The sequence below is a fragment of the Uloborus diversus genome, chromosome 8 (assembly GCF_026930045.1).
Source record: "Uloborus diversus isolate 005 chromosome 8, Udiv.v.3.1, whole genome shotgun sequence".
NCBI lineage: Eukaryota > Metazoa > Arthropoda > Arachnida > Araneae > Uloboridae > Uloborus > Uloborus diversus.
In genome coordinates, this window is record NC_072738.1 from 28861164 (window position 1) to 28874130 (window position 12967).

At 33.6% G+C, this 12967-nt stretch overlaps 1 protein-coding gene across 1 annotated transcript in view; it reads right to left on the minus strand.

Moving 5' to 3' along the window:
• Nucleotides 1–5656: 5656 nt before the first annotated feature.
• LOC129227674 (acetylcholine receptor subunit alpha-like 1) overlaps nucleotides 5657–12967 on the minus strand; it is a 30939-nt gene continuing 23628 nt past the window's right edge. Inside the window, exon 5 of the mRNA XM_054862266.1 lies at nucleotides 5657–6088. Coding sequence (XP_054718241.1) covers nucleotides 5900–6088 — 189 coding nt within the window. The 3' untranslated portion in view covers nucleotides 5657–5899. The remainder of the gene's footprint in view (nucleotides 6089–12967) is intronic.

The following is a 12967-nucleotide window of genomic DNA, read 5'->3' on the forward strand; positions in this document are numbered from 1 at the left end:
TTTTAGACGCGGAGTTGGCGAGAAAATCCTGTACCGCTTGTTTCTTCTTACCTGAATTATAGTGTTTGCCAAATTTGCAATAACTCTGCAAACTAAATCCGCAAGTTCTTAAGCCGTTTTTCCTCACCCATATTTCAACAAATGGAATCGTTTAATCGGTCCGGCAGCGGCGCTCAATATGCCAGAGGTGGACAGTACCTTCCCCTACCACCCCAAAAGGAGGTCAATATCTTATGGTCACAGCTCAACTTGTCAGAGCTACACTATTATTTCCATGCAAGACACTGTTGCTTTAGTTCTTTGGCAGTTTTGTACTTACAGTCATGTTGACCAGGGCTGCGGAGTCGGAGTAGTAGAGAAGGATTCGGAATAATTTTCGGATAAATGAATCAGAGTAGGATGTTTTAAAATTCTAGGAACCGTAGTCGGAATCTCTCATTTTTTCTCCGACTCTACAACTCTGCTACGAGTAGAAGTTAAAGTATCATTGATTTTGGGGTAAAATAAGTCAGAGTCGGATATTTTAAACTTCAAGGAGTAGGAGTTGTTCCTTTTTCCTTCGAGTCTACAGCTCTGCTATGACTGCGGAATCGGACTCAGGTTCATTTTGAGGGAAAGTAGTCGGGTTCGGATGTATTAAAATACAAGGAATTGGAATCGTTCTTTTTTCCTTCGAGTCTACAGTTCTAACACGGCTGCGGCGTCGAAATCTTATTGATTTTTAGGAAAAATAATCGATGTTTTGAAATTCAAGGAATCGGAGTCGTTCTTCTTTTTTGATTCTATAGCTCTGTCATGGCTGTAGAGTTAATAGTCGGATTGATCTTGGAAAAAAAATACTCAGAGTCAGACGTTTTAAAATTCAAAAAATCGGAGTCGGAGTCGTTCATTTTTCCTTCGAGTCTGCAGATCTGTCATGGCTGAGGATTATGAATTGGCTCAATTTTGGGGAAAAGTAGACGCAATCGGAGGTTTTAAAACTGTAGGAGACGGGATCGGAATGGCTCACTTAACCTCCGGTTCCGCAACCCTAAATTTTACAGCTATGTGCATTATGCACACGATGCAAGAGCCTCTGAAAGGTCTTAAGTCACTTGTTTCGTTGATATATTTAAAGCTTTTATCACTCAGGGTACATTATTAGTGTCCCAATATAATATATAAATGTAGTTTTCAATTAATGCAATTGACTAAATAACTGCAACAGTAATTAAAGGACAAATTATTTTAAGTAAGAAGTATTTACATTTTACAAAACTAAGATTTTAATGAATAAATTGCTCGTCTATACGGTGAGTTATTGCATTTTGAGTTGGGAAATGCCGGTAAAATTATGGCCTCTATAGTTACTCACCAACGGTATTTATTAGGGCTTCAAAAAAATATTTTGCCAAGATCACTGCCGACGCAATCACAGAATTCTTTATCAGTAATGCAGGGGGTTCAAAAAGATGGACGCAATTTCAAATTGCTATATTTCCTACACTATACATTGTACATTAATTCTGTAAATTGCATCTGATTCTACACACATGGCAGTTTACAGATGTTTAATGCCCCTCCTTCGGCTGCATGGAGCCCAATTTATTCCACACTCGATGACTGATACGTCTCTGGGTTCACCGCCGTTGTGATTAGGTTTTAAAGGTCATAGAAACTTGTGGGAAGAGGTGACCTAAGTGATAAGTAAATAGCATTTTTAATCAACCCTCACAAGAAAAAAGTGCACGGTGTGAGATCAGGGGACCTCAGGGGCCATAAGTGAAGTGCCAAGTACAAGTCATATCCCCTACAGCTGATGCAGTTACGTAATAATTAAATAAGAACTGACTGTACAGCAAAGTACAGTTATGGAGCACTGTAGTGGTAGTACTTAAAAACTTTTCAGCATCCTCTTTCAAACATACGGACAGAATTTTATAGGCAAAGTATAGTGCAGGAAATATAGAAACTTAAAATTTTGCCTTTTTTTTTTTTTGAATCAGTGTAAGTTTTTTTTTTTTTTTTTTTTGCTGATGTATATAGCATATATGAAAGCCTTTTATGTTCCCGTAAAAAGTATACATTTAGAACACTGCACATAATTCTGAATATGATGGTATTTTGAAAAAGTTCAATGTCATTATTTCACCGATCACTAAGAGGAATTGCAGAAATCACTTAATAATGACAACGCTTACTAATCCAATTTTATCGCCAAATTTGAAACCATATTACGACGTTGGTGAACGCTAAGATTCCATGTTAAGCAAGATATAATAGATCAATCAGGTGCGTGAGAGTTTTGTGAGGACTAACGTCTCGGTATATTTCGGAAAATAGAGTGTTTTATTATTACGCAAAATGTGAATTTAACATACCTAGAATAAAGTGATTATTAATTCTAGACAAATCTGGAAAAGTTAAAACCTATAAATTTGTCCTAAATCTCTCCTATTATCCTAAATTGCTTGTGTTTTTCCATACACCAAAGATTTTATATTCAATCTTTGATGTAGATATGTGTGATTTATTCAATGAAACACAGATAACTGTTACTGATACTCAACATGATTCGTTTGTGCGCATTTTTGATGAGCAAAATTTTCTAATTATTAAACCTAGAGAAGGGCAATTACGCGGTAATCCAGGATCAGTTTCAGTTGTCGGATAAAAGTTGTTTCAGTGCCTGAACTTCATGAAGAACATAGACTCTGCTTTAAAAAAAAAACACTTATTTTTTGAATATTTTGAATTTAAATTTGGCCAAATTCATCATGCAAAAAGATAACATTGTAGCATTGCTGGCCCACAATGCGAATTGACTGCGATTTTTATAGTTCACTGTAAAAAAAAATTCGAAATGTTACGGAGTATTTCCGTGTAATGTTTGGGATTTCAGTGGTTTTTATCCACTTCTCGGAAAAATCAAGTATCATTGTCAAAAAGTTTCCTGAATTGCTACAAGTCGCACGAATGCACTTCTCACAGTTGTAAAAAATACTTTTAGCTCCCAGTTTAAAGATTAACTGAGCGTATTTATAAAGTGCATCGGCTTCAATTCGACCGTGACCAGTCCAGACTGATAAAGCGTCCAAAGGGCGCAAATCATTCTTTGGACTACGTTGCTTTGGCAGAATTGCAGGCGAGTAAAATTCTTGATGATTTGCCCACAATTTTGTCATAGCTGTGGCCGAGTATTCAATAATGCTTTCTTTGAAAACGCAGTTAAGTGACAAGCTATTAGATTATACCAACCTAAGTTCGCTCTAAAGTTCAGAAACACGACTGGCTTTAAACAGGAAGAATTCTGAATATTTCAGGAGGGTACTGAACTTTAGCGGAAAACGTTTCTGTTTTTTGCAAGGTATGTTACTGAAAGAAATTGGGCACATCAGCTGCCCATTATTTTCCAGGAACGTTTCTAAATCGTTGTTACAGTGTTGCGTTTGTAGCAGGAGTTCACTGTTAGAGTGGGGTAAGCAAGAGTGCAAACGTTGGGTAATTAATGGGCGGTAATTCCCCCCTCAACTTTCAGCTTCGAGGAAAATTTCCAATCTTAGTTCAATAACGTTATACCTATTAGGAATCACTACTTCTTACCCTCAAACATTTAATTTCTCTTAACTTACTCTTAAATACTTACTTAATAACTTACTCTTAAGTACTTACTTGATAATTTACTGTTAAATACTTACTTAATAACTTTCTCTTAAATACTTACTGACTTATTGTTAAATACTTGCTTAATAACTTACTTTTTAATACTTACTTAATAACATACTCCTAAATACTTACTTAATTACTTACTCTTACTCTTAAGTAAAATACTTAATTTTTGTAGATTTTCATAATTAATATTTAAATAAAAAATATTATGCAGTAGCGGACGTACGCCAGCCAAAAACTATTATTTAAGCAATTTCGCTGGAAACCTTCAAAATTTTACTGCCTTAGATATAAGTAGAGTCTGAGTTCTTCATAAAGTGAATGCAATAAAACAAGAGTTTAATACATTTAGTATCTTAGTAGGATGTTTTTTGCAACAAAAAATAAACCGATTAAAACGGAATTGCCCATGAGTAAAACTTTAAAATGTAAAAATTGCTATTAATGTTTCAACTTTCTCTTTCAGTTCTCTTTATTTTTTATGTTAATATTATTGAACTTAATTCAAACGAAAAGTTATAAAACTTTATTAAATGTGGTCAAAAGTCCATTCATCTTCAAGAGCAGCTAAGCAAAGTGCTGTTGCAGCATGAATCTTGAAAAAGAAAAGAAAAGTTTCGATATAGAAATCAACGGTACGTGATTGCGAAAATAATTTTTTCTTTCCATATTATTAAATTTCTGTAATTAAAAATCCGAAATTTGATATCTCACCACAGCAACATTACTGAGACAACTAAAAATAAAAATAATAAAAAATAGCATTGGAAAAAAATCAATATTTTACGAAGCTTTTGAATTACACTGTAAAAACGATTCAGGAACGTTCCTGGGAAATAATGGGCAGCTGATGCGCCCAATTTCTGCCAGTAACATATCTTGCAAAATCCAGGAACGTTTTTCGCTGAAGTTCAGTACCTACCTGATATTATCCTAGAAGTCTCCTGAAAAATTCAGACATATTCCCGTTAAAAGCCAGTCGTGTCTCCGAAAAATTAGAGTAAACTTAAGAAGGTATAATATAATAGCTCGGCATCTTCCTGATCTATCCAGGAAGCTCCAAGAACAATATTGCAAACGTGGCCAAAGCTTACCAATAATTGCTGGTAAGAAACGAGCATTTTTACTCGCCTACAATTATTGCAAAGCAGCGTAGTCCATACTTATTCGCTCCCTTTGGGAGCTTAGCTAGCATGGACACGCCGTAACAGAACTAACTGAAGCTGATTCACTTTATAAATATGCTCAGTTAATCTTTAAACTGGGAGCTAAAAATATTTTCAAAACAGTGAAAAGTCTGCATTCGTGCGACTTGTAGCAATTCAGGAAACTTTTTAACAATGATACTTGATTTTTCCAGGAAGTGGATAAACACCATTAAAATCCTGAAACGTAACACGGAAATATCCAGTAACGTTTCGGAATTTTTTTACAGTGTAATTTAAAAAATACGTCATGTCACATTTCTTGTTAGCCTCTCATCCTCTTTACCACAAAGTCAGAATTTAAAAACACACGCCCCCCCCCCCCCCCCCGACATCATTTGTAGACGTCTTCAAACGAAATTGGAAAAAAAAAAGCAAATATTTTTGAGTTGTTGTGCACTTTTCCCCAAAGGTACTGCGCACACAAAAAGCAGTAGTTTTTACGTTTCACCCTCAACATTATTCATATTTTTAATGCCAAATAATGGTACTGATTTTGTATTTCTTTGGATTGGACCATATGAAGTGGAAAAGGCGATTAATTAAATACTGTCGCTGGGTCACGAGGATTTCTTTTAGATTAATACGGCGGGAAGGTTTGAAGCAGAAAAAATAAATTAGAAACAAAAAACCAGAGAAAAGAAAAACGGTACTTTGGTACCTTTAAGTGATTTTAGCAGAAGAAACTTAAACACATGATTCCCTTCCTTTTCTCTTGTAGATTTATTTCATTGTTTTATTCATTTTTTTTCCTTTCTTTCTCTTTTTTGATCTGATGAAGAGGCTCACTTTTTTGGCCTCAAAACAGCTGTTGAAATTTCAGATCAATTTTCATAAGTTTTATTCGTACTTTTGAATACGTTGCACCTTTTAACTTCTCATATTTTATTACAAAATTTTTGACGCTTTTTACAAATAATTTTTTCCTTTCCTTTATTGTTATTTATCTGAGACTAATCAACGCGCATAAACCTCAAGTATCTCGCGAGTCTCTTCACTAAAATAAATCGTTTGCAAAAGTCTTCCGGTAGAGCCTATTCCTGGCTTCAGTTTCTGAGCAGCCTTCGGATACGTGGCGCCACTTTCGAGAACATGATATCTATCGGCTGTTTGTCATCATAGAGAGCAGGGGCACAGAGGATGATCCATCCTGATCCGACAATGCAGGCTATCGTGAAGATCCAGAGAAACAGACGATCCAGGACCATCGCAACATACTGCCAGTCACTCTCGATCTGAAAAGAGAAGAAAAGAAAAAGTTAAAGTTAAAGGGAACTTCTCAGCCGTAGGTATGGTATACTAAGAAATTTGAATGAATATTAGAAAAATACACTACCTTCTCACAAACAACGTTGAATTGATGCAAAATACACTGATCTACCTATTCCTTATTAAAAGACTTCATCATTTCATCAGAAAATATATACAGCAAACTCCCGATTATCCACGAAATTTGGTGGCACAAGTGCCGCGGATAATAAAAATCAAGGATAAACTGCAAAAAGGCTAAAATGAGGGACAGCAAAGGTAAGAACCTCAGAAACAGGGATGAATTGATTCATTGTACTTTGTACAGTGTATATACAGGGTGTCCTGAAAAAGACAGACTGTTTTTAAAAATTTATAGCAGGGAAGCGGTAAATGATAAAAAAAAAAAATTCTTGCAGAAAATTCATGCGTTGGATTCCCCCCCCCCCCCCCGCTTGAGTTTCAAATTTTAGTTGAAAATTTTTGCAATAAATGGCGCTGCAGATAGTAAGCCCGTAAATCAAAAACAAGATGGAAAATTACACCGTAATTTTTCGAAAAAAATGAACAAAAGAACAAAACAATATTTTCAAACAATCGTCAGCTGTGTTCCCATGTCGCAATTAGAGGAAAAATCGGTGAATTTTATTTAATCTTTTTTGACTTACCGGCTTGCTATGTGCAGCGCCATCTATTGAAACATTTTTGAACTAAAATTTGGAACTCTGAGGGTAAAAATTTTGCGCCCACCACATGAATTTTCTGCAAGAATTTCTTTTTTATCATTCACCGTTCTCCTGTTATCAATTTTTGAAAACAGTCGGTCTTTTTCTGGACACCCTGTATATGCAGTACGGTAAAAATATTTTGTATTTTTATACAACAGAACTTAATACCAATAAAGAACAACTGCATGTACGTTGAAGAAAGAACAAAAAAATAAATAAATCAGTAAATAAATAAAACAAAAACAGCTATAAGTTAAAATTTACAATTTTTAGAGAAAAAAAATCCATTGGTTTTTGCTTCTTAGTGCTAAAATACATGCTCCAGCTTACTAAATTACTCGCGGATAATCCGCTCGCGGATAATCGGGAGTTTACTATTATTTTTTTTTCGTGACTGAAAACTTCACTGTTAAACTTCATTTAATTTTGACTCATTTCGTCTCGTCATTTCATCTGAAATTATTATTTTTTTTGTGTGACTAAAAGCTTTCATTGTTGAACTTTATTTAATTTTTGCTTATTTCGATTTCTTATGTGGTGAAATCCATGCAATTTTGTTGTAAATATGCCTCTATTACATATATTCTTAGTTTCATTTCTTAAGTCATTGTAGGAAACCTTTTTTATTTCCTTCAAGAAATGTATTTGTCCCTCAGATATCGTCGAGTAGTTTATTATGAGTATTCTTTCTTCATAAGAGTGCGTTCGGGTTTTGATGTGCCAAACTTTACTGTCAGAAACAGTTGCCTAGCGAAAGTGAGGAATATAGGGAAAAAAACATTCTCACGTGGAAACAAAAAGTATCGCAGTACAGCATCCATCAAATTTTATTTAAAAAATAATAAATAAATAAATAAATAAATGTTTTCTATGTATGCCCTGCCGCTCATTCTACAAACCTATTTATCTCGCATTTATCTATCTATTCACATCTATGTATCGATCCATTTATACCTATCTATTTATCTATATCGTCTCTATCTCTCTCTCTCTTTATAACTATCAATCAATACCTATCTATCTATCGACCTCAAATCTATCTACAAATGCGCAAATTACACTTCTATATGAGCAGTTTATAAGATGATCTATAGGCATGACTTGAATGTTATACCTAATGAATGCTATATCTATACCACAAAATGGTAAAATATGGTGCATGCACTTTTTTTCGGTTCTCAGTGTTGACAGAAACCTCCTATTCGATAGCACATATCAGTAGGGATTTCCTTGAATTTCCGAAACATGCATATGCTATAAATTTTCCAGCAAAATGTTGTTTCTGGATAATGTTTTTATTAAGGATGCCACATAATTTATGTTTGTATTTCCATCACATTGCATTAAATGTTAAACGTCAAACAACTGTACAACTTATCGTCTCGAATCGAAAAAAAAAAAAAAAAAACATTCGAATCAAAAATTTAGGTACATTAATTAATATTGTCTTCTTTTTTTTTCTGAGATTAGGGAAAAAGTTTTTTTTTTTTTTACAACTCCTTTTTTATTTTATTTCTTTTTAAAGAGGTCTGAACTTAACTTTTCAATCTTATCAACTTTTTTCCTTTATGTTGATACTAGTTTTATGTTATTAGGAAGTAAGGAAAGAAATATGCAAAACAAATTTTGTGACAAAACTGAGGCGCAGAAATATTTTCACATGCTTACTATTTTGAGGTTTTCAGCAATTTAACATTTAATTTATTATTTCTTAATTTTCAAATCTAACAGAGACAAACCACATATAGTATTGACATTTAATTCATTGCACTACAACGTAACATCGATAAATTTTCATTAAAGTTTCAGTTTTGAAATTTAATTTTTTACACTTTCAACGAATTGTTTTATGTAAATTAACCTCAATGCTAAATAATGATAACATTTCAGAATCTTAACTTCAGTCACAGTGAGAAGAAAAATAAAGTAAGTTCAAGAGCTCTAATTACCTTTACTTTGAGTTTCAATTAAATCTCATAAAGAACTTGGTTATCAAATCGTATTGGGATTGTTCATCATTTAAACTGCAATTTTAAAAAGTATTTAAAGTAACAACACCCAGCTTAATTGAATTTTTTACTCTTTACTGCATCAACTAAATCTGAGTTAAAACAATTTTCATCTCCCTTTCTTCCAAGTTGCTTTCTTACAAAAGCCAAGAAGATACTCTCTTAAGCAAGCAGCTTCTTCAAAATCAATTCTAATGATAAATTATCTGAATTGGAGAAAAATAATGCCCCAAAATCACAAGACTGCAGTTTCTGCATGTTTAACGCGAAGAAAACTGTAGTAGCATTCACACCAGTAAACAGATGTACAACATTCATAACCAATTTATCACCACCAAGTATCCAATAAAGACATAAATATAACAAAAGAATTTTCACGAAGTGTAATAAATGATGCCCTGGAATAGGTTCAGATTCAGATCAAGCTGAAAAGAATAAGAGATTGGAATACTTCTCAGCATCTTTTCGTCTGCTACATCCCCTCCATCGATCCCTGGGTGGCCCAACTTTTCGTCTTTGAGGGAACATTCCCCCGGAAACAGAAATGTTGGCACCTTGCCCTGAGGGAGGACGGGTCAATATCGCGAAGGGGTTGGTTGCCAGATTTGGGAGAGGGGTCGGCAGACTATTCGTCCGCTCCATGAATCATTGACTGGATGCGATTTACAGCCGCGTTTTTGGAGCGAAAGCTTTTGTTTTTTCGCCGAGTAAATTGAGTTTTCAATGTTACGAATTTAACGTTCACCGGGTTTTGTGGAATCAGAAGACTTTTTTGTTCTTTCTCGTAGTAACATGATTTTGTTTTTTCAATTTATTTACTTGTTTTCTTTCTGTAATTGCATCACATTAATAGTTCTAATACATTTGACCTTTGTGGACGTAGAAATAAAATTACATTTTACAAATTGTTCGAAAAGAAAGTTTGCTTTTTTTTTTCTTTTTCAATTTTGAGAGTAAAAATTCCCTCATCAAATTCTATATACACCCAAACCTGATTTTATGTCGTGGATAGAGACCAAAATTTTTTTTTTATTTTTTTTTATGCGGGTTAAAAAACATTTTTTATGCGGTGGGTAGGGAACGCATAAAAAAAGTATCACGCATAAAATAATCCAAAAAATTACGATATAGCTAGGAATTCTTCCTTAAACGAAATCAAAATAGTGTGATAATTGATCAAGTGATGATAATTTTGCAGAATTGTCAGACAAAATTTCCGGAATAAGGACATTTTTGCTAGGTCATAGTGACCTCCCATCGGGGTACCCCTGTAGTCTCTTGAAGATATTACCTCGCACTCATTTTATAAATAATTTCGTCAATCGAGTCCCAATCTGATAGAAATTTTCAAGTGCCGCACAAAAAAATGTATCACAAATTTTAAAAAAATATAAAAAAAATCGCACAAAAAACAATCACACAGTAAAAAGACCGAACATAGCAGGTTTGAGTGTAATTGACTTGCACACTGAAAAATATGCATACAGTTGCACTCGATTTCTTAATACGACCATGATTAATTCGAAGTTATGGATAAAACGAACATTTTGTTAGTTTAGCTTGGTTTGGTATTTAATTGCATTAAAAATTTTACGTATGAAACGTGCATTTAAATGAACGTTTGGGCTAAGATGAACAAAATTTTCTGACCCTTCCGTTGAAAATTTTCCCGATATGCTCTATTTTTTTTTTAAAAGAACTACTACGACACTATTTTGTTTGGTTGAGAAAAGGCTACCATGTAAATGAAACAGTTGTTGAATCTCTTAGTGCAAAGTATAAGGCTCACAGACTTGTCTACCTGTGGATATAGTAGTTTGCATAGGGATAAACTATGCATCGTGTGATGTGAATTGCCATTTATCAATCCAGTGTACATTTTATGTCACTTCTTTTCCAGAAACTTGAATTTTTAAGATGCTAGCGAAATATTTTTGGACGTACTGGTGATTACGCTACTCTTTGTGTAGTAATACTAATAAAGATTAATTCTTTCTGAAGATAAGTATGCCTGTCCTTATTTATTTTTTTACAACTTCACGTATTAAAGGTATTAATGCGAATAACGGCTATTTCGTGAAATTTTGTCATTTCGTATTATTCGAATTCAACTGTAATTAGATTTTTAACGACCTTATGAACAAGCGCAGTATGCTACTAAAAATTAAAATTTCAACTGTTATTCGAAAGAGTTGAAAGTTTTAACATTTTTCTTTTATAAATATCCCGAGTCAACTAAACCTACGCTTTTGAATTATTATTATTATTATTTATTCATTTATTTTTATTTATTTATTTATTTATCTTTTGTTTTTGCATATTATGGGTTTAGCTGAATATAACTTTGAAGTTGCATTCTTAATCTTATCAGTAACGTTTGAGGCTTCAGCTGGATCATTTTTTTAATTTAAAATGTAGATCTTGTGACTCTGAAACAAAACAGTAAAAAAATGCACCAGAAAACAGAAAATTCAACGATCAGTAGAAATTTAGGTTAAAATTTGAGTAATATACTTTTCATCAAGACAATGCATCCTTTTCATCGTAATATGTATTATACGAAATAAAAGGTGCAATATCTATGCTGTCTGTTTCTATGCTGTAAAATTTTAATCGGTGGGAATTTTCTGGAGAATACGGGTTTTCAGCAATTTGAGGTGGCGTAAACCCCAATTACCTCGGATTTTCGAAACTCTACCGTACTTGTACATTATTGTTCACATTTAGTCTTAAATACACTCGAATCAAATTTTAAGTAGAACTATTTCAAATGCGTAAAGTATCGACTCCATATCCTTGTGCGATACATTTCATACTAATTTGCTATGTCTAGAAAACAGATTAAAATAACGGAAACTTTTCTATTATTATCATTTCTTGTGTTTTTAGTAAAGCCTAGCAATTAACAATTAGTTGGTGTGCTGCAATTGTTTTACCACTTTTTTATACAAAAATTCAATCTTTCAACTTCATAAAAAAATTGGCATTAATCAGCACCCTGGTAACGCCTAGCCAATTTGTTATGCCTCAAAGATCGATTAAAATAATGGACATTTTTGAACCATTATCATTTCTTGCGTTATTAGTAAAGCCAAGCAATTAAAAATTAGTTGGTGTGTTGCAATTATTTTACTACTTTCTTACATAAAATTCAGTCTTTCAACTTCATTTAAAAACTGTGGTATTAATTAATACCCGGGTAACGCACAGCTATCAGCTATTTTTTAATTAAATATCTAATTTAACTGCAATTAATTCATGAGAATTATCCTCTATAAACTGTGTCACTGATATATTATCCAACTTTACACCGTACACGCACCGCATAAGCTGTAATCCAAGTAAGTTGCCAGCAATTTGTGAACCCCAGCAAGTCAGGGCTAGAACACTTCTAATTAAATGTTATTGAATAGCTTACAATGATGTTTCCATATAATCTGCAATGGTTGCGGCGGCACGGCAGCTCAAGGGAAAGCTTTATCGATGCTGGATTAAACAAGGAAGACGCCCGGAGCCTCAATATAGCTGAAGCTATGATATAGCTGCTTTGACTGATGCCGCCTTAGAAAGTCTTTTGATAAACAAATTAGTGTACATTGTTTCAGGTGAACGTTTCGGAATAGATCGCCCTGTCTCGTCTGCAGATGACACATAAATATTCATTTGCTGGTGCTGAGGTATTGAATTGTGTGATTGGAGTGGATCATTTGCTAATTTGATGGTTTACCGAAAGGTTATACGGAACATCTTTTGTTCTGCGTGCGGCGTTAGTAAATGATAGGATGGCTTCGGCTGGTTTCAGGTACTAAAAATTGCTGAGTTTAAGTGAAAAGGTATTTTGTGCTTTATTAACCCGAGATAGTAAAAAAGAGTTTTGAAAAAAATTTGAAAAATAAAAATGGGGAAGTGTACAAATACCGAAGAGTAAATCATGCCAACTTATAATGTTGGAGTTATGGAATATAGGCACAATATTTCAACCACCTAGAAGCAGAGTGGTGTATGTGAAGAAAAAAATGAAAAATTTGAAATATCCATATGTTTTCCTTCATTAGAAATTATTGCGAACTATCAAAAAAATCTGAAGAGTGACAGATTACTTTCGGATAACGTTTCAGGGTTCCATAGG